This window comes from Vombatus ursinus, unplaced genomic scaffold (assembly GCF_900497805.2).
Source record: "Vombatus ursinus unplaced genomic scaffold, bare-nosed wombat genome assembly UNPS02010269.1, whole genome shotgun sequence".
NCBI classification, from domain to species: domain Eukaryota; kingdom Metazoa; phylum Chordata; class Mammalia; order Diprotodontia; family Vombatidae; genus Vombatus; species Vombatus ursinus.
In genome coordinates, this window is record NW_020950047.1 from 1 (window position 1) to 20,200 (window position 20,200).

Genomic DNA, 20,200 nt, shown 5'->3' on the forward strand with positions numbered 1-20,200 from the left:
GGAGGGGCCTTAGAACACAGGATGTCAGAGCTGGGAGGGGCCTTAGAACACAAGATGTCAGAGCTGGGAGGGGACTTAGAACACAGTGTCAGAGCTGGGGGGGCCTTAGAACACAGGATGTCAGGGCTGGGAGGGCCCTTAGAACACTGGATGTCAGAGGTGGGAGGGCCTTAGAACACAGGATGCCAGAGCTGGGAGGGGCCTTAGAACACAGGATGTCAGAGCTGGGAGGGGCCTTAGAACACTGAATGTCAGGGCTGGGAGGGGCCTTAGAACACAGCTGGGAGGGCCCTTAGAATACAGAATATCAGAGCTGGGAGAACCTTACAACAGAGAATGTTGGAGCTGGGAGAGACTTTGAAGATACAATGTTACAGCTAAGCGGGACCTGAGGACACAGAATGTTAGAGCTGGAAGAAATCCTAGCACAGAAAACAGGATGGGGCTTGAAAACATAAAATAACAAAGTTGGAAGGGGCCTTAGAAGAGAGGATGTCAGAGCTAGAAGGGTCCTTAGGACACAGAAGGTCAGAGGTGGGAGGAGCTTTAAAACCTGATGTCAGAACTGGGAGGACCCTTAGCATAGAGAATGTCAGAGCTGGGATGGGCCTTGGAACACAATGTTAGAGCCTACAGAAACTTCAGGACATAAAATGTTCAAACCAGAGACCTTCGAGCTAGGAGAGCCCTTAGAAAACAGATAGTCAGAGCTGGACAGGACCTTAGCATTTTATAAATGTGGAAATTGAGGCATAGAGAATGGAAATGTCTTGCCCAAGGTCACTGAAACAGGAACACTGAGCTGGAAGGAATACCCGGTGCCCAGCTGCCTCCCCTCAAAGGCCCAGACTGAGGGACAGCCTCATGAAGTTGACTCACCAGTAGGTCAGGGTACAGCAGTAGAGGGCTGCGGGTTGACTCAGGTCAGCTCAGGACCAATGGTGATGCTACTGTTGGTGACACGGGGCCCATACCAGCCTGCCCAGTAGTGTGTGTCCACTCCTCCATGCTGAAACCAGATATAGCGAACACCAGGTGGGTAGTTGGAGAATGTGTGGGAGACCTAGAAGAAGGGAAGAGGAGGAGGGCTGAGGGAGAGGGTCTATTCAACCCCTGCCCAAGGAAACCAACCCAGGGGAGCAGGGAACCAGGGGACAGAGGCTATACTTAGCATCCTATGAGTCCCTTGTGAAGCCATTCTACAATCTATGTGATTTATTAGGATAGAGAGTTGGGAAGGTGCTTGGAGATCATCTTGTCCAGGGGTTCCCAGTCTGTGGGCCCTGAGGCCCCGAGTCTCCAGGTTATTTTCTGAGAAATGAATATTCTGCCAATTAATGGCTATCAAATGTACATCTACCATCAAAGGAATTGGCTGCAAAACATTTTGGTGATAGGAAGAGGCCTTTACACTCACAAAAAGGGCTGGGAACCATTGGTGTAGTCCAGCAGTCTCAAAAGATGTGCCAAGAATTACATTGAATTTATACTTGGAATAATAGGCAAGCTAGGGGTGCAATGGAAAATGTTGAGCCTGGCATCAGGAAGACCTGAGTTCAAATCCAGCCTCAGACACTTACTAGCTATGTGACCTTGGGCAAGTCATCTAACTTCTATCTGCCTCAGTTCCCTCATTTGTAAAAATGGGAATAATAATAGCATCTATATCCCAGGATTTCTGTGACAATGAGATGAGATCCTATTTACAAAGCTCTTTCCAAATCTTTAAGTGCTGTAGAAATGCTGGCTATTATTATTATTTGTACATGAGAGTCTGCTGACTTTTCTGTGCTGTTGTCATCTGTCCAGTGTGCCTCAGTTCTTCATACCAAAGAATAACACTGTGCCACGTGTGGAAAAAAAAAATTGAAAACCAATGGTCTTGTTTAACCCTCTTACTATGGATGAGGAAACTGAGGCCCAGAAAGAAGGAGATGTGAATTTGTTCCCAATTGCATGGGCAGTAAAGTCCTCAACTTTCCCCCTTAAAAGCCACACAGCCCACTTAAAGTACCTCCAAAGTACTTAGCACGTACTATTGTGTTACTACTGCCTTATCCCTTAGTAGACTGTAAGATCAAAGAAGGCAGGAAATAGATGTCATCTCTAGTCTTTCCTTAACTCCCAACGCAGCAACTAGCCCAGGAGGTGTTGTTAATTATATTGTAGGTGGAAGAGCTGAGAATTGCCGTCATCTGACTCCATGTCAATCATTCCACCAAGCCCCTTGCCTCCAGTCTCATGCTCCTGTGGTCAGGCTATGGAAGAAGGGATCTGGGCTGGGTGGTTTCCATGGCACCATGGTCTTAGACACTGGGAAATCCCCTCCAAGTGAGAGGCCATTCTGTATCCCACCCTTTCCCCCTCCTCACCTCTCTCCACTTGGCATCACTCCACTGCTGGATGGCAACAGGATCTGGTTGGAAGGTGCCCAGAGGCACATGCCCTGAAGACAGGAGCTGTACACAGACCTGATACTTGCAGCCACAGTCTTGTCTGGCAGCAAACCTGGGGTGGTGTGAGGAAGAGGGGGGTGTGTGTGGTGGAAATCAGGAACTGACTACCAAGAGGGAAGACACTGAAGGGGACCACGTGCAAATGCGAGATGGTGAGGAGTGGAATATTGAATTCAGAGACCAGTAGCGCCCTCAACAGAAGCAAGAAGAATGGTTTAGGGGAAAGTCTGATGAGTTCTGGTTTGGACAAGATGACGCATCTGCATAGAGATGTATAACCGCTTATGTACTTCTTTGGGGTAGTTTGGTCATTGGGAACTTTTTTAAAAAAAAATTGTGTAAAGCCTGTCTTTGTACCTTCCACTCATGGCTCATAGTTCTTCCCCTGAAGCCAAGCAGAATAAATGTCATCCCCCTACCAGTAGCAGGCAGGGATCTCCACCCTGGCTGTGAGGGACTGTGATATATACATGTGTATACCTGCCACCCAACCCCATGCCTATAAATATTTGTTGAATGAATTACTGAATGAGAAGAATAGAAACCAAAGGAGATCCCTGGGGGTATTCTCATTTTCTTCCTGCCCATATCCACACTGATTCCCTCCTATTCTTTTGCCCACTCCTAGTGAGATCAGGGCAGGACAATCACTCAACTCCCAGAACAAACTCAAGGGAGTGGGCCACCTTCCTACTACCACTACTCACCAATCCTTGACCACAATGTCTGGCCTGGTCCGGTCCATTAGCTCTTCCCAATATCCTTCAGCTTTCAGGTCCACCAATTGAGACTTGAGGCAGGTGCTGGGGGGAATGTATAGGGGGAGGGACCCCAGGGGAGATGTTCACCTCATGGTCACACTGAGGTGGGGTGTCTCAGGCCTTCCATACATCCTTACCCTGTCCCTAGTCCCCAGCCCCTAGGCAGCCTGGTCACCATGAGGGATCCTGGGTTCAAATCAGTCATTCCATGGCCCCCAGCCTGTGGACTTCTTTTGGGTCAGTCATCTGTGACAGGCAGGGCAGGAGGATGGGGAGGCCCCTCCCCCACAAAGCTCACCGGTTCCCTTTCCACCATCCACCAATGGCCCCTTTCCCTGGGGCCAAGACTCTCTCCCCACCCCCACCAAACCCAATTCTTACTAATAAGATGTGACAAAGTATTTCTTGACGTGAGAGTTGGGAAACACCCTCCCGTGGTCCCCCGGCAAGTCTTCCACTTTCCACTCATCTCCTCCGTTCACATCCAGGGTCCAAAACTCAAAGCCTTCTATCGGGGAGCAGAGCAAAGATTAGAGGGGCAGCCTCCTTCAGGGCTGTGCTGAGGTTGTCACCTCTGTCACCAACAATTCTCTCACTGAGGCCCAGGGGTGGGGGTGGATGCTTGTTGATGAAATAGGAGGACAGACTTAAAGCTGGGGGAGCATCTAGTCCAACCCCCTGATTTACATAAGAGGAAGCCGAGGCTGGGAGAGGGCAAAAGTCACATAATAGAACCAAGATTCCCACTCGGCTCCTCTGGTTCCACGCTCTTTCCCACTGAACCACTGATCTGGGCTCGTACATTGCTGTCCTCCCACTTAGGAGCTCTGAGGAACTCACTCCTTTACAGCCAGGTTCTGTCTTCCTCCCCTACCTTCCCACAGTGACAGTGACATTGGAGGTGGGAGGTGGCAATGGGAGATGATAGCTCTGAATGCACGCTCAGCTTGTCTGTGCTCGTGAGTCACTCTTATTTTTGAAAGGAAGGAGCTGTGAGGAGCTGGTTGGGACCTCTCTCTGAGCCTTCCCTCACCTACTGGGTAATGCTTGATGACTTCTGCAAGGGATACCATGTGGCGTACCTCATGCCTTGAGTAGAATGTAGATCACAGAAAAGTGCCTGGCAACAATGTTTATGATATAAGCCAGACAGTCTCAAGCTATGTGTCCACAGTGTGCAGCACATAGTAGAGAGTCACAGCGAGCCATGAACAGATTGCATTGTACGCTATGGAGGACTGGCGCCATTCATGACAACTGTAGGTGGCTACACTGTATCTCCAGAGTGATGTACAGTATTGGTGTCTACATTGTCCAGTTAGTGCCCTGTACTTTATGAATATACATGAGTATGGACTGTGGGTCTAGGAACACTCCGTGCTGAGGGGCTCCACCTTTGTCTCTTTACCCCCAGCTGGGACTGGAGCCTGGATAGTGCCAACAGCTTGGGGGGAGGGGGAAGTAGGAAGGGAGAGAGAGAGAGAGTACTGGACTGAGGCTGGGGGAGGGTAGGCAGCTCTCTCTGGGGAAAGACAGAAATAAAAGACTCTACTTGAAAAATATGTGTATATTATATAAAATATATGTATAAATGTATACATACATATATACATACACATGCATATATGCATATCTATATCTATATATACACATAACAGTCACATACCCTATAAGTGTCTATACTAGGAAGGGCAGCTAGGTGGCTCAGTGGATAGAGCACTGGGCCTGCGGGAAGACTCTTTTTTCTGAGTTTAAATCTGTTCTCAGATACTTCCTAGCTGTGTGACCTTGGGCAAGTCACTTAACCTTCTTTGCCTCAGTTTCCTCATCTGTAAAATGAGCTAGAGAAGGAAATGGCAAACCACTCCAGTATCTTTGCCAAGAAAATGCCGAATGGGGTCCTGAAGAATCAGACACAACTGAAACGGCTCAACAATAACAAAATAATGCATATAGCATTTTAAGATTTATAGAGTTCACTGTGCGATGACTGACTTTGATAGACTTGGCTCTTCTCAGCAATGCAGGGATCTAAGACAACTCCACAAGACTCATGATGGAAAATGCTGTCCACATCCAGAGAAAGAACCATGGAGTATGAATGCAGTTTTGTTTTATTGCTTCATTCTCGTGGTTCCTCTCCTTAGTTCTAATTGTTCTTTACATCATGACTAGTGGGAAAATATGCTTAATATGAATGTCTAAGTGGAGCCTATATCAGATTGCACACCATCTTGGGGGGCAGGAGAGGGAGCAGGAGAAAATTTAAAACTCAAAATCTTGTGGAAGTGAATGTTGAAAACTAAAAATAAATAAATTAATTATTAAAAAAAGATTTACAAAGTTCTTTACAAATATTATCTCATTTGAATCTTACAACAACCCCGGGGGGGTGGGGCAGGATGGTGATAAGGGTGATTATTATCCCTGGTTTATAGATGACGAAACTGAAGTAGACAGAAGGTTAAGTTGACTTGCCCAGGGTAACACAGCTAGTAAGTATTTGAGGCCAAATTTGAACTCCTATCTCCTTCCTATTTTATATACTCCTGGTATAGACAACATTTAGCACATACCAAATATATCACAGATGCCTATACTATACAGCCAATGTCATGTACCCTACTAATACTATAAGTATCTATGTTACCTACTGGTGTCTTGAATAGTGCAAGTGTAGACAGTATGCAACCTGTGCCATAGATATGGTTCTCTGTCCTATACATGGGTGTCATGCATACTATAAGTATCTATGTCATTCAGTTGTCTTGTGTACTATACAGATATAGGCACTATACAGTCTATATCATGCATTTCCTGGGTATCAACATTGTATACTCTGGGTTATGCATACTCTAAGTGTCTACACTGACCAGTTGGTATCATGTTCACTTAATGCATCTATGCCATGTAAACAGAGACACAGCTTGGTGCAGCTGAATGCCCACAGGACTTGGAGTTAGGAGAGACTAGGTAGGGTTCCAGTCCTGCACTTCTTAGTTTTCTGATCATGGGCAAATCACTTAACTTCCTTAAGTCTCAGTTTTCTTAGTTGCAAAATGCTGGATTATATGAACATTTACCTTGAAGGGTTGTTGTGAGGAAACATATGGAAAGGGCTTTGTAAACCTTAAAGTGAGATACATATATGTACATAATGTTGTTCAGTTGTTTTCAGTCATGTCTGACTCTTTGTGACCCCATTTGGGGTTTTCTCGGCAGAGATACTGAAGCGGTTTGCCATTTCCTTCTCCAGCTCATTTTATAGATGAGGCAATTGAGGCAAACAGGGTGAAGTGACTTGGCCAGGGTCACACAGCTATTAAGTGTCTGAAGCCAGATTTAAACTCAGAGTCTTCCTGACTCCAGGCCTGGCAGTCTATTCAACTCACCGCCTAGCTTCCCCTCTGTATATATATTTGCATATAAATGTCAGCTAGTATTATATATGCCATGCTTGTCTATACTGTACAGTACATATTGTGTACACCATAGCTACTCATTCTGTATCATCAGAGTCACATACACTATGACATTTACAATGGGCTATTGTAGTCACGTATACTATAAGTGTCTACACTGGATCTTGACATGGTAAAGTGACTATACTGTCCATTGTAGGGGTACATAGTATATTGATTTTCTGTATGGCATACTACAGGTATCTATGCTGTGTACATTGTACTGTGAGCATAATGTATATTGTAGCTATCTTGTGCAGTTGAGATATAAGCTCTAGATGGCTACACCGTATGGCTACTGTGACGCATACTACTGATGTCTACACTGTAGCGTCTCCATGGACAGACTCTGTTATAGTACCAAGGGTAAGTGCACCCACCTTCAGCACAGGGATTTCGGATTAGGTTCCTCTGGAGGCTGCAGAGGAAGTAGAAAATCTTCCAGTCAGATACAGGCTGGCCCCACGTCTTGGGAATGAAGCCCTCACGCTGGCACTTCAGCTTCCACAGGGACACCAGGTCGATGAGGTCTCGCCACAGGCTGCAGACTGGCCGACAATGCAGCAGGAGCTCCCGGGCTGGCACCATGGAGAACAGCTCCAGAAGAATATTATTGGGTAAGTCATTGATGGAAGCCATAGTACCAACAGTCAGGATGGGCTGGGGATCTGCAAACACCAGACACAGGTCTGTGAGGGCAAGCGTCTATAATGGCCACGATCTGTATTGGGGACACACAAAAATAGTGGAAACATGCCTGTAAAAGGCAGTGTCTATACGGACCACGGCCCTAGTAAGTGAACGTATACAGCACAAATACCTTCACAGAGGGCTGGATTCTGCATTTCCCTGGGCCCAGGTGCTGGGAAACACACACACACAGAGGCACATACACATGTCTATGAGGAGTGTTGTTTTCAGGCACCATAGCCACAGTGCTAAGGATGGGTTAGGGACAAAAGCACAGCCACCCCCTCAGAACTTTCATTTCCTGTGAGTTCAATTGTTATGTCTGTGATTCCCTGATCTGTCTCTATCTATCTATCTATCTATCTATCTATCTATCTATCTATCTATCTATCTATCTATCTATCTATCTATCTATCTATCTATCTATCTATCCTCTTTCCTGAGCTATAGTCTCACATCACCAAGCAACTGCCTCTTCCAAACTGAATGACATTGTGTCATTTCAAACTCAACATACTGAAAACAGAACTCATTATCTCTCCTTCCAAATCCACTCTTCTTTTAAAATCTACCCTTTTAATCACCTAGGTTCCCAATCTTCAAGCTGCCATTGCTGTTCCTCACACACAAAACTCCATATCTCCTCTCTGCCTTTGCACAGGCTGTCCCTCATGCCTGGAATGTTTTCCTTCCTTTCCTCTTTGGAATCTTTTACTTTCAGCTCAAGCAACATTTGCGGGTTCTTAACCTTCCTTTTTATGCCATGGATCTCTTCGGCAGTCTGGTTAATCAGTGAGTGGGTCAATAAGCATTTATTAAGTGTCTACTATGTGCCTGGCAGTGTGCTAAACATTGGTGATATAAAAAAGAAGAAAAGGACAATCCCTGCCCACAAGGAGCTCACAATCTAATGGAGAAGAAAACAAGCAAATATGTAGAAAGCCTATGGTTGTTAATAATGCTAAATTGATAAAATAAAATAAGGATTAGCAAAGGAAACCAATTATATTACATAGTATAATTATCGGCATTAAAAAACAAAGGCTAAGTTTACAGACTCCAGAATCCCTTCTTTACATAAAGCCTTTCCTGACCCCACCCCCAGCTACCTCTCCCTCAAATTATCTAGTATCTTTTTAGCATATACTTATATATGTATGTGTTGTCCCCCTTGGCTAGATTGTAAACCTCCAGAAGGCAGGGACTGTTTCATTTTTGTCTTTTGTCTCAGTGCTTGGCGCTTAAATGCTCCTTGATTGATTGGCCCTTCAGAGTGGCGTCTTCCCATTGACAGTGGGTATGGGCTGGAAAAGACCTTCACGCTCTAATCCAACTCCCTCATTTTACTGATAAGGAAACTGAGACCCAGGGAGGCGCTGTGACCTTCCCACAATCGTCCGCATCACAGTAAATGGCAAAGCGGCGGCCCAGGCTCACGCCCCAATTCCATTCAATTTAAATTTCATTAAAATGCATAGCATCGTTGCGAAGAATCAGATTAGGAATTTAAAGTGACCTTTCGACATTCATATACATTTGACAGCCAAATATATACATTCTGGGGATTATTTGTATTGTGGATCATTTGTGTCCCGGGTTCCATTTCGTATCAGGGATAATCTACAGTTAAAAGTAATCGTGTGTGCGCGTGTGTGCTTGCGCTCGTGTTCGTGTGTGGGCATCTGTTGCTCGAGTACTTTCGTGAATGGCAGCCGGTTAATTGCAGTGAGATCTTGGGTAAGCTCTTGCGCCTCTGCGGACCTCAGTTTCCTCGGCTGTCAAACCAGCGGACTGGGTTGCCTTGGCTCCCTGTCCTGTCCGCCTCTCGCCCTCCCTGTCCTCCGCAGTTCCATCTCCCGCTCCCTGTGGGCCCAGCTCCCTTGGCTTCTGCCAGTTCAGCCTGGAAAATTACTGTCGCTGCCGCGGCCGCGCGCCCCCCCCCGGCCTGCAGTGCGGCACTGCCCTTGGGGGACAAGGACCCTGGCGCACTAGCTCCCAGCTCCTGCCTCGGCCCCTCCGCACGGCCCCGGGCCACAGCGAGCCCGCGTCCCCTCCCTCTTTGGATGACTCTCTCCCGGCTCCCCATCGTACCGCCCCTGCCCCCCGCAGTGACCTCGACAACGCCGGTTGGAGACCCCCAGCATCCTGCGCGGTGGGGACCCCCTCCCAGCTCCGGGCGCGGCGGGCCGCTCAGCCGGCGGAGTGAGCGCTGGTCTGGGCTGAGGCCCCGCCCCTCGGCCCTGCAAAGTCCCACCTCCTTTCCCCCTACCCCCCAACCCCAGGCTGCCGGGACCGCCCACTCCCAGGATCCCAGAATCTGAGTAGTGTTAGAGCTGGGGAGAATCTTAGAACAGAGGATGTCAGAGCTACAGGGCCCTCAGAACAGAATGTTACAGCTTGGAAAGAGCTTAGAAAATAGAATGTCAGAGATGGAGTATGTATGGGGGGGGGTGGTAGGTTGCGTGCGTGTGTGGGCAGGTGGGTGGCATCTTAGAACATAGAGTCTGAGTTCTGAGGGCCTTTAGAAAATATATCAGAGCTAGAGGTGTGCCTTAGAACATAGATTGTCAGAGCTGGAGGGAACTTTTAGAACAGAGAATGTCAGAATTGGTAGGAATCTTAAAACAGAATATTATAGCTGGAAAGACTCTCACAACCAAGTGGTACAGCTGGGAAAGCTTTTAGCACGTATCAGTGTGTGTGTGTGTGTGTGTGTGTGTGTGTGTGTGTGTATGTGCATGCCTGAGCCTCTGGATGGGTGGCACCTTAAAACAGTCTTTCTGAGCTCTGAAGGCCCTTAGATCATAGAATGTCAGAGTAAAAAGGGTTCCTTAGAACATAGAATGTCAGAGCTGGAGTATGTGTGTGTGGGTTATCACCTTAGAACACAGACTGAGTTCTGAGGGTCCTTAACATAGAGTGTCAGAATTGGAGGGAGGAAGGAGGTGCTTCTTAGAACGAAAGCATCAATCTCAAATAGCAATGGAGGCCAATACATAAGTATCCCCTGTTTGTGGCATGTTGACTTAGTTTTAAAATTTCATGTTATTTTTGTCTTATTGCAGTTTTTGGTTAAATATTTCTCAATTACATTTTAATCTGATTCAGCCTTCTCTCTGGAGTGTTGCAGCCACACACCTCGGCCTCAGAACACAGTATGCTGGAACTGGAAGGGTTCCTTAGAACAAAGAACGTCAGGCCTGGTTAGCACCTGGAATGTCAGAGTTGGGTGGGATCATAGAATATTGATTCAGACACTCAGAGCTGGGAAGACTCTTAAGAAAACAGGCTGTCAGGGGAGTGTGTGTGTGTGTGTGTGTGTGTAATTTTTCTACACAAATACAGGAATTAAGAGGGACCTTAGATGTGATTGTCTAGTACAAGTCCCTTATTTGAAAGAGGAGGAGAGCTTGGAGTCGAGAAGTCACTTCTCTGTCACTTCTGCCTCAAGTCACATCAGCAGTTACTGGCAGAGCTAGGATTGGTATCCAGACCTCCTCCTTCCCCTCAGGCCCCTCTCCCCATCCACTTGGGTTCCCATTGCGCTCTGGGAAATCCAATTATCTGAAGTGTCTAGAGGAGCTAGATACTACCATCACCCTCCTGGGGGAAGAATTATGTAAAAATTTTGCTTTTTAATTTGCTGATTTCCTATACAGCTTCTGCCCCAAATACTAAACCAAGTGGAGACACATTTGGAAGTGAAGGTGACCTTACAACCTGGAATGTCAGGGCTGGAGAGGCCTCAGAACAGAGAAGTCAGAATCAGGAAGGATCTTAGAATGCCAGAGCTGGAAGGGACCTTAGAACAGAGAATGTCAGGATTGGGAAGGGGATCTTAGAATGTGGGGGAGGGGTGTCCTTTGGAACAGAGAATGTCAGAGCCGGGTTGGGGGCTGCGGGTAGTCCTTTAGAGAGTGTTCAGTCCAAGATCCTTGCTTTCCAGAGGAAGAAAATGAGGCACAAAAAGGGTTGAAATGACTTGCTTCAGTTGATACGCAGCAGAGTAGGGCTAGACTCCCATGCCTCCCACTTTCAGGTCAATGCTCTTGCTACTTGGGGTTGCAGCATTCACTCCCCCCCGCCCCCCCCCCCGGCCCCCCCCCCTCTAGCCTTCCCCCCGACCGTTGGCACTGACTCCTCTACAATCTAGCTTGATCCAGAAGCAGCCCCCTCTCCCTTCTATTCCTCCCTCGGCCTCCCCCCTCCCCCACCTAGGCCAGGATAGTTGGCTGAGTTCAGCAGATGCGGACTTCCATCCTAGACCTCTTTCTGAAAGGGCACCCTCCCCTAGTCCATTCATGCCCCAGGAAAATGATCTCCTGGCCCCCCGGGGACTACAGGCTTCCTGGGTGCCCTTCTACGTGCTACAACGCCAAAGAGCTGACTATGGAGCAGGGAAATGCGCCTCAGTAGAGGCCAGTATTGACCCTCCATTCCCAGCGGAGCCGAGTTGGGCCCAGAGCCAAGGGCAGGGGAGGAGTTCGGCGGGCTAGGGCGGAGAAGCGGTTCCCTTTAAGAAGCGCTGGCCAGCCTAGCCCTCCCGCACCGGCGCTGGAGAACAGAGAGCCGAGCAGAGCTGTGACAGTCTGTGCAGGGCAGAGGAGGGCGGAGCATCTGGTTGCCTAGGACCTGAAGGAGAGGAACATCTGGGGAGGCTCTCCTTAGCTCCTCGTCCCCTGATAGCTGCGTCCCCTGCCCCAGGAAGACATGGAAGAATACACAGAACCAGGTAGAGAGAGGGAGAAGAGACCGGGCTGGAGGCGGAGAGGGCCAATTAACTCTTGGCCCGGGGAAGGCTTTGCAGGGCAGGGAAGTCGCCAGATCTCCGGGGACCCCCTCCGCACAACGGAGTGGGCGGTGAGGAAGGGGAGGCGGGGCACAGGAGAAGGCAGCAAAGTGATTTCCCATTTCCAGGAAAAGTGGGTGAAGGTGGCTGTCTGGAGAGGGGGTTAGCACATTTGGGTTTTTGTATGATATCTGCCAAATTTACGCACCCCTGGCCTCAGTTTCCCCATCCGCGTGGGCCACAGAACGAATTTCCCTCTGGCGCTCTTCCATCAACTGCTTGTGGGCCTCTCTAGAGGAGCCCATGTCAACGGGGTCTGACGTAGTACTCTAGGCTTGTGCGCCTGTCTTAGTTTGAGGAGGAGGGGTGCATTTGTGGGAGAAGCTGAGTCAGGTGTGTGAGGGAGAAGTACATTATTTAATTTTCAGTCTGGTTCAGTATCTTCTTGTCTCGATCTGTGACCCATAATCTCTTTCTCTATAGCATCTCAAGGAGTGATACCTCTTCTCTTCCCTCTCCTTCTTCCTTCTATTCCCGTGGAAGCCTTTCCTCCTATCCCCTTTCCTCCTTTGCCTTCCCTTTCCTGGCCCTCCCCTCCCTTCTCCTCTATCTGATACCTGTCTTGCTGGCCAGCCTGACACCACTGAGAGATGATAGTGCCAGTGAAGTAGAGGGAAGCAAGACAGCAAGGGCCAAGTTGCATTCAGGTCCCTGGGAAAAGGGGAAACCACCAACTACTATCCATGGTAGGGGGTTGGCCAAGAGTGTGGACAGAGAGGCACAACTCTGATTCTGAGAAGCATAAAGCTGTGCTCTTCCTTAGATGGGCTGAGAGGCCATTTGCTGAGTCAGTGTGTACATTTGGGGAGATGGGGGTGTCTCCAACTGGACCTTTGGCCTTGATGGGGAAGGCTAAGACTGGTGCTGGATACCAGGGGAGACTAACTCAAGATTAATTTTATCCCCTGCTCATTTCCCACCCATGCCCAAACTCCTTCAGGGCAGGGGCTGTTTTATTTGTCTTTTTATCTCCAGCACAATGCCTGACACACAGTAAGTCCTTAATAAATCCTTGTTGATTGATTAATGTCCTCTGAGGGAATCTTGTCCAGGTGGATTTGAACCTGTGTGCCGGGGACCCCTAAATTCCCATCCTACTTAAATCAGGTCTAATAATTTAAATCCACCCACTCTTGAATAGCTTGATATTTAATTATTATATATTATTATATATTTATTATGTAATCAATTATTACATTAATTATTAAAACACTAATTAATTATTATATAATTATTAATAGTTTTATACTTGGCTCATAGAATTAACCTCATCTAGTCCAACACCCTCATTTTATAGATGAGGAAACTGAGTCTTAGAGACATGGAGTGATTTGCCCAGGGTTACACAGGTAGTGAATAGCAGAACTGGGGCTTGACCCCAAGTTTTCTGATCCCAAATCCAGCATTCTTTCCATGGTGCCATACTGTCTCTCCACTTTACCCTCTGCATGGCCCCAGAATGAAGGACCTGTTGTTCCCAGGGTCCACTAATTCCCTGGTCTCAGGGGCCAAATCTAGGTGAGTGAGTCAGCTCCTGTGGCAGCTTCCAGGAGCCAGATAACTTTCCAACCAGCAACAATATAGGTAGTTGTGTGTGGAGGAGATAGGGGGGTAAGGAGGTAATCAGATCCTGAGTTCAAAGCGCAGGGCCAGGGGCCAGGAGAGTTGACTGGAGTAGGTTGTGCCTTCCTGAGAGCATCAAGTGTCCAGCCAGGGCCTGAGCTGGACCCTGAAGACAAAGGAGTGGTTAGGACACCTGGGTCCTGGTCCCAAGAGAATGTCCTTATCTACAGGGTAGAAAGCCTCAGTGGTCCGGGCTTTTAATTTCGGTGACCTAGGGAAAGTCACCAAATCATTCTGGGGCTCAGCTTCTCTTTACTTCTTCTTCTTTTAAAAGTTCTATTTATGCCCTTTTTCTTTAATTTTTAAAATAGATACTTTTTGTTTTTACATTGCATTAATTTCCCAAGATATCCTCCCCTTCTCTGAGAGTTATCCTTTAAAAAAGGATAAAAATAAAAGAAGGGGAGGGGAAAGTAGTTTAGCAAAACTAACTGACATTGATCAATCCCATCTGAAGGTACATGCTGTTTCACACTCATAGTCCCCCACCTCTGTACAAACACCAGGAAGGTATACTCTTCAGGGCCAAACTTGGCTATCATAATCACATGGCATTCAATGCCTTTTTGTTTTATATCAAAATAATTTTTGGATTCTCTACCCACCCCCACCTTTGTGACAAAGAAAAACAGTGATGCAGTGACCAAATCTGATAGTGTTCACAACAATGTACCCCATCTGGAATAAAGAAGATGCACTTCCTTTCCTCTCTTGAATGGCTCAAGATTGGTGGCTACAATTACACCTCCTTCATTTTCTTCTTTTCCTCTATGTTACTTATTGTCTGTTTCTCTCTTTCGATTACTTCACTGCATCATTTTATCCAAATCTTCCCATGGTTCTCTCAGATTCCCTTTCTGTAAAATGGGAGGAATAATTCTTATCTCCATCCCATACGACTGTAGCTAAGGTCTAGGGAAAGCTGTGCCTACATGCACTTAGTGAGTACAAGGCACACAATTCCATTTCAAATCAATACTTATCCAATGCCAATTATGTGTAAGGCCCTTGGCAAAACACCCCTGAAGATGAGTCAGACCAGACTTTTGTCCTTGAAGAGTTTACTGGCTGGTCAGGGGGATGATGTATATACATAGGTAGAACGTAAGTGCTTCAAAGGCAGGATTGTATCATTCTTTGTATCTGTAGCCTCAGTGCCTAGCACAGAGCCTGACACATAGTAGGTGCTTAATAAATGCTTGTTGATTGGCTGATCAATAATTCTAGCATAAAGCAGTGTTTTATGTATTCAGAAGAAGGAACTGTGTCAGTGTAGGGAGGGAAGATCAAGGAATTTTTTTTTTCTGGAGGAGGTGGCATTTGAGCTGGACCTTGAAATGGATACAATTGTACTGAACTTGGAGTAATGGGACCCAAGTTCAAATCCTGTCTCTGATGTCTACTACTCGTGTGACCTTGAACTTCACTCTGATTCTCAGTCTCCTGGCTACAAGAGGAGGAAGTTGGACTAAATGATCTCCAAAGTCCCTTTTGACTCTAGATCGAATGTCCTATGATCCATTCAGAGGAAGCCTGGTGGAGATCCAAAGGATGTTAGGTGACCTGGATTGAAACCCCACCTCTTATGTTTACTACCTGTGTGTGACTTGGAGAACATTACTAATCCCTCCTGGGTCTTCTATGGAGAGCATTAGGTAGACTAGATGCCTCTGAGGTCTCTTCTAACTCCAGAGATCCAAGGATCATTGGATCCTGGGGATCCTTCACACTCCCTTGGAGTCCTTGGAGCCTCAGTTTCCTCATCTGTAAAATGAGGTTAACAGCATTTGCACTACCTGCCTCTCAGGGACATTCTGGAGAAAGTACTTTGCAAAACCCTCCAAGCACTAGAGAAATATGAGGTCCTGCTATCTCAGAGCCCAAGAGCCCTGTGTTTGTGTTAGCTACCATACTGTATTCTCTGTCACTGTCCTTGGAATATTCTATTCAATTCAAATAAACATCATTTGAGCTCCTAGTATTTCCAGAGCATCTTTTGAATTGAGGATACTAGGATCCTACATGTCGTGCTGGAAGGGACCTCTGAAGATAACTAGCGCAACATAATCCCCTCCTACAACAGAAGAGGAAATTAGCTAAAGGAGGTTAGGTGACTTGTCCCAGGTCACACATCAGAGGTGGAATTTGAATTGAAGTCCTTTGACTCCAGACCCAGGGCTCTTTCTGCTATACTATGTTGCCTCTCAGAGACAAATGGGAGCTGATATTTTTAGCTGTTGTTTTCAGAGGAGATCCTTGAAGAAGAGAAGCTGTGGTCCCAGGGCAGAGGGCTGATGAGAATTCTCCTCCCTTTTCTACCCAATCTGTCTCCAGAGAGTCTGGGTCAGCAAGAAGCGTGCATGGATGACCTGCCTGATCCTGTCCTGATCCAAATTCTGGCCTCACTGCCTGCCACCGAGCTGGTGCACATATGCCGCCTGGTGTGTCTGCAGTGGAAAGCCCTGGTGGATGGTGCTTCACTTTGGGTCTTCAAGTGCCAGCAGGAAGGACTGGCGAGGGAAGATCAGGTTGAGGAGGATCGGGACAACTGGATGCTCTTCTACTTCCTCAGCAAGCGGAAAAGGAATCTGCTCAAGAACGTTTTTGGAGAAGGTAAAGAAAAATGACCTGGGGAGGGAGGGGAATGAAGGGAAGGAGAGGGGAGAGAAGAGAGGGAAAGGGAAGGAGGGAGGGAAAGGAGAGGAGAGAAAGGAAAGAGAAAGGATATAAGAGGGAGGAGAGGAAAGGATAAGGGAAGGAGGGGAAGTGAAAGGAGAGGGGAAGGAAAAGGGAGAGAGGAGAGTATAGAGGAGGGGAGGGAAAGAGAAGGGGAGGGGCAACTAAAAGGGAAGAGGAGGAGGAAAAGGAAAAAGGGAGATGAAAGAGGAGGTGAAGAAGATGGAAGGGAGAGAGAAGGGGAAGTGAAAGGGGAGGGAAAAGAGAGGAGAGGGAAGGAAGGGAAGTCAGAAATATAGATTTGAACTCATAACCACCAACACCACCCTTCTGCCATCTGGCTACTGAGGCAAGTAAAAGGACATCTGATTGATCAGTAATAAAAGAGCCTGTGTCATTGGCAATGGAGGCAGATAGTTTTGGGGACAGGCTGTAGACTACACAGATTTGCAAGTCACCTCATCCCCCTACTCACCCACCACCTCCATAGGGTCACCCCTAAATAACCTTAGTTGAATTTGACTCTCTTTTTAGTGTCTGTGTCTAGACACCAGCGTCTAATGTCTTGTTTAGACCCATAGGATTTTAGAGCTGGAAGGAACCTCAGAGGGCACCCAGGCCAACCTGTATCCAAGTAGGACCTCTTCAGTATCCCCTGACAAGTGATCAGCCAACTTCAGGTTGAGCAGCCTGGAATTCTTGGTTCTAATCCCAGCTTTCTCCTCTACCCCTACCATACTTAGAACTGTGTGATTCCTGGCCAAGTCATTCCACTTCTGTGTGCCTCGGTTTCCTCATCTGTAAAATGAAGTTGTTAGACTAGATTTCTAAGGACACTTTCATTTCTAGATCTCATGACAACCAGTGGTAGGGAATTCACTACCTCCTGAGGCTGCCTAGCATTCTTAGATGCTTCTAAGTATCCAAAGTATCCAAAAGTATGGAAGCTTCTTACATCAAACCAACACTTGCCTCCCCATCTTCCATATTGCCCTTGGTTCTATCCCCTAGAGTCAGGGAGAATAAGACTAAACCTTCTTTCTTGAGCCAGTCCTTCAAATACCTGAAGATAGAGATCATGCTACCCCACCCCCTGCCACACACATCCCTGGCCCAAATCTCCTGTCCAGGTTAACTGGCTCCAGCTCCTTTAAATTATCTTCCTATGCCATGGGATTGAGGTGCTCTACCATCTTAACTGCCTTCCTCTGCACACTCCTCAACTTATCAATGTCCTGTCTAAAATGTGGGGCCCAGATCTGAATTCAGGACCCTGGATAGGGACTGACATAGCCCAAAAATACCACTCCCTCTTTTGGCATATTGACTCATACTGAACTGTGGCCCACTCAGAGCCCCAGATCTTTTTTCCACATGTACTATTGTCTAGTCCAGAGGTGTCAAATAACTCCCTCCTACCCCATCCCCCATGGGCTATAATGAACCAGATTAAAATGTTATTGGGAAATATTTAACAGAATAGATTAAAGAATGCAATAGAACATAGATAATGTCAATATATAGTTTTCTAAGTCAATATGTGACCTACAGGGATCCTTATGTATGGTTTGGTAGCCCTTGCTTCTATTTTAGTTGTTTTTTGTTTGTTTTTTGTTTGTTTGTTTGTTTTTTCTTAGGCAACTGGGGTTAAGTGACTTGCCCAGGGTCACACAACTAGTAAGTGTCAAGTGTTTGGTCTGAGCCCAGATTTGAACTCAGGTCCTCCTGACTTCAGGGCCTGTGCTCTATCCACTGCACCACCTAGCTGTTCCTGCTTCTATTTTAGTTTGGCACCACTGGTCTAGCCCTATACCATACTTAAAGCTTTTTTTTTTAATCCATGTATCTGTACTAAATTATATCTTAATAGATTCAGCCCAACATAGAGATAGAAGCTGTGGGGTGTCAAGGACCTGAGTTTGTATCCAGGCACTATCACTTACTGTCTGTATGACTTTGGACCAATCATTTCAGCATCGACCTCAGTTTCCTCAACTGTAAAAAAGGGGGTTGGGCTGGATGACCTCTAAAGTCCTTTCCACCTCTAAATCTGGACTCCTAAGGGTTGCTATGATCTTTTGGGGATCTCAGTTTAGTCATCCAATTTGTTGACTATCCCTTCCATATTTGAGCCATCCCTTCCCTTCTGAGAATGAGGGTCTAAGCAGTTATTGGAGAAAGGTGTCCTAAAGGTGTGGATTCAAATCTCTTGTACTTCCCTGCCTCTCAAAGAAGAAGGGAACTGGGAGCCCGTTTCTGGTTCTTTCAATGTAAAGACAAACTCCTGAACAATTGGAACTGTCCAGAAGTGGAATGGACCGCCCCTGCAAGGAGTGGGCTCTCCCTCCCAGAAGGAAGATGCATCATCTCAAGCAAAGGCTGAATGCCCACTTAGTTTAGATATGCTTTAGAAGGATTTCTTTTCTTTTCTTTTCTTATTTAGGGATGGGTCCCTGCAACTCTGAAATTCTGTGAGGGGGGGGGTTGGGGAAGAGTTCAGGGTGTTCAGGACAAAGACCCCCCTTGTGATTGTGGGATAAGGTTAGGCTGTTTGAAGGCAAGGGTTGTTTCACTTCTACCTTTGTATCCCTAGTGCCTAGTACAGTGCCTTGGCACATATTGCTTAATAAATACTTGTTTGATTGATTCATAGGGGCTAGGAAAAAATGAGGGATGGTACTTTGTGACTTAACAAAGTACTTTATGGCTCAGTGACTGTCCCTCCTTAATTCACTGGACCTGGGAGAAAAAGGAGGTGTGGAATGGTGGTGCTCAGAGGCCCCACTCCTTCCAACCACTAGACCAGGCCTAGGTCAAGCCTGGATTCTCAAGCAGCCAGTACTAGTTTACATTTCTTGTTTTTAAAGATCTTTCTCAATCCCAAGCCAAAGCAGCACCCGCTTTTCTCTCCACACTACCCAGACTTGGGCCCAGTTGATTTAAAGAAAGCAAATCAGATGTGCCATGGCTGCAATGGATGGGCAAGCTTTGCTTTTGACTCCTCACAGATGATTTCGAGGCCTGGGAGGAGGTCCAGAGTGGTGGAGATGGCTGGAAGGTGGAGGAAATTCCTGGAGACAATGGCTTTGATTTTCCGGAGGATGAGAATGTGAAGAAATACTTTGTTACTTCTTACGAGTAAGGGGACAGGATGGACCCTGGGTAGGGGAAAGGAGCGGGTTGCCAGGGGTGGGTTTCACTTCTGTTAACCCCTTCTCTCTAAGGTGGTGCCGCAAAGCCCAAGTTATTAATCTACAGGCAGAGGGGTACTGGGAAGAAATGATGGACACTCTACAGCCCTCTATCGTGGTGAAGGACTGGTGAGGGACACACTGTTGGGGTGGAGATGCAGGAACCACAGAGGCGGGGTGGAAAACTTTCGGCTCTGCCAGTTGGGAAACAGCTGGAATTGACTGGGAGGGCTGAGGTGTGGGCCAGGGCATGGAATGCCTTCCTCCCCTTTCCGAGAACTGGTAACTTGCTGGCCTCCTTTCTGTAGAGGTGGTGGGAGAGAGGATGGAAGGGTAGTAGGCTGGGCAGGAAGGGGTGGTGGGTTGAGGGCTACAGCTGAGGTGAGCTGGTAGCCAGGATGTAGAATCTATCACTCCCCTTCCAAACCTTCGGGGCCTTGTTGGGGTTTTGAGGGGGAGGGGGAGTAGGTGGGAGTGAATGAGGGTGGGAGAG

General features: G+C 47.2%; 2 protein-coding genes across 3 annotated transcripts; one reads left to right on the forward strand and one right to left on the reverse strand.

Moving 5' to 3' along the window:
* Positions 1 to 336: 336 nt before the first annotated feature.
* Positions 337 to 7,323, reverse strand: LOC114037151 (F-box only protein 44-like). 2 transcript variants are annotated; one of them, XM_027853980.1, is made up of 5 exons: positions 7,059 to 7,323; positions 3,599 to 3,725; positions 3,164 to 3,259; positions 2,373 to 2,508; positions 337 to 1,009 (listed from the first exon to the last, which is right to left on the reverse strand). In XM_027853980.1, the coding sequence occupies exons 1-5, from the start codon at positions 7,315 to 7,317 to the stop codon at positions 920 to 922; spliced, it is 708 nt and encodes a 235-aa protein (XP_027709781.1). In that variant the 5' UTR covers positions 7,318 to 7,323; the 3' UTR covers positions 337 to 919. The 2 variants fall into 2 exon arrangements, with proteins under 2 accessions (XP_027709781.1, XP_027709780.1); XM_027853979.1 differs by having other exon boundaries at positions 340 to 1,063.
* A 4,607-nt stretch (positions 7,324 to 11,930) lies between these two features.
* LOC114037152 (F-box only protein 2-like) lies at positions 11,931 to 19,840 on the forward strand. The gene is made up of 4 exons (XM_027853981.1): positions 11,931 to 12,100; positions 16,175 to 16,453; positions 19,525 to 19,654; positions 19,741 to 19,840. The coding sequence occupies exons 1-4, from the start codon at positions 12,079 to 12,081 to the stop codon at positions 19,838 to 19,840; spliced, it is 531 nt and encodes a 176-aa protein (XP_027709782.1). The 5' UTR covers positions 11,931 to 12,078.
* Positions 19,841 to 20,200: the final 360 nt, after the last annotated feature.

Bases quoted from the DNA above. Each gene is read 5' to 3' on its own strand.
- LOC114037152 (XM_027853981.1), top strand. From the start codon at position 12,079: ATGGAAGAATACACAGAACCAG. The intron at 12,101-16,174 runs GTAGAGAGAGGG...ATCTGTCTCCAG, and splicing joins GGAAGAATACACAGAACCAG to AGAGTCTGGGTCAGCAAGAA. The intron at 19,655-19,740 runs GTAAGGGGACAG...CTTCTCTCTAAG, and splicing joins TACTTTGTTACTTCTTACGA to GTGGTGCCGCAAAGCCCAAG.
- LOC114037151 (XM_027853979.1), bottom strand. From the start codon at position 7,317: ATGGCTTCCATCAATGACTTACCCAATAATATTCTTCTGGAGCTGTTC. The intron at 2,509-3,163 runs GTGAGTAGTGGT...ACACCACCCCAG, and splicing joins GACATTGTGGTCAAGGATTG to GTTTGCTGCCAGACAAGACT. The intron at 1,064-2,372 runs GTGAGGAGGGGG...CCCTTCTTCTAG, and splicing joins GTGATGCCAAGTGGAGAGAG to GTCTCCCACACATTCTCCAA.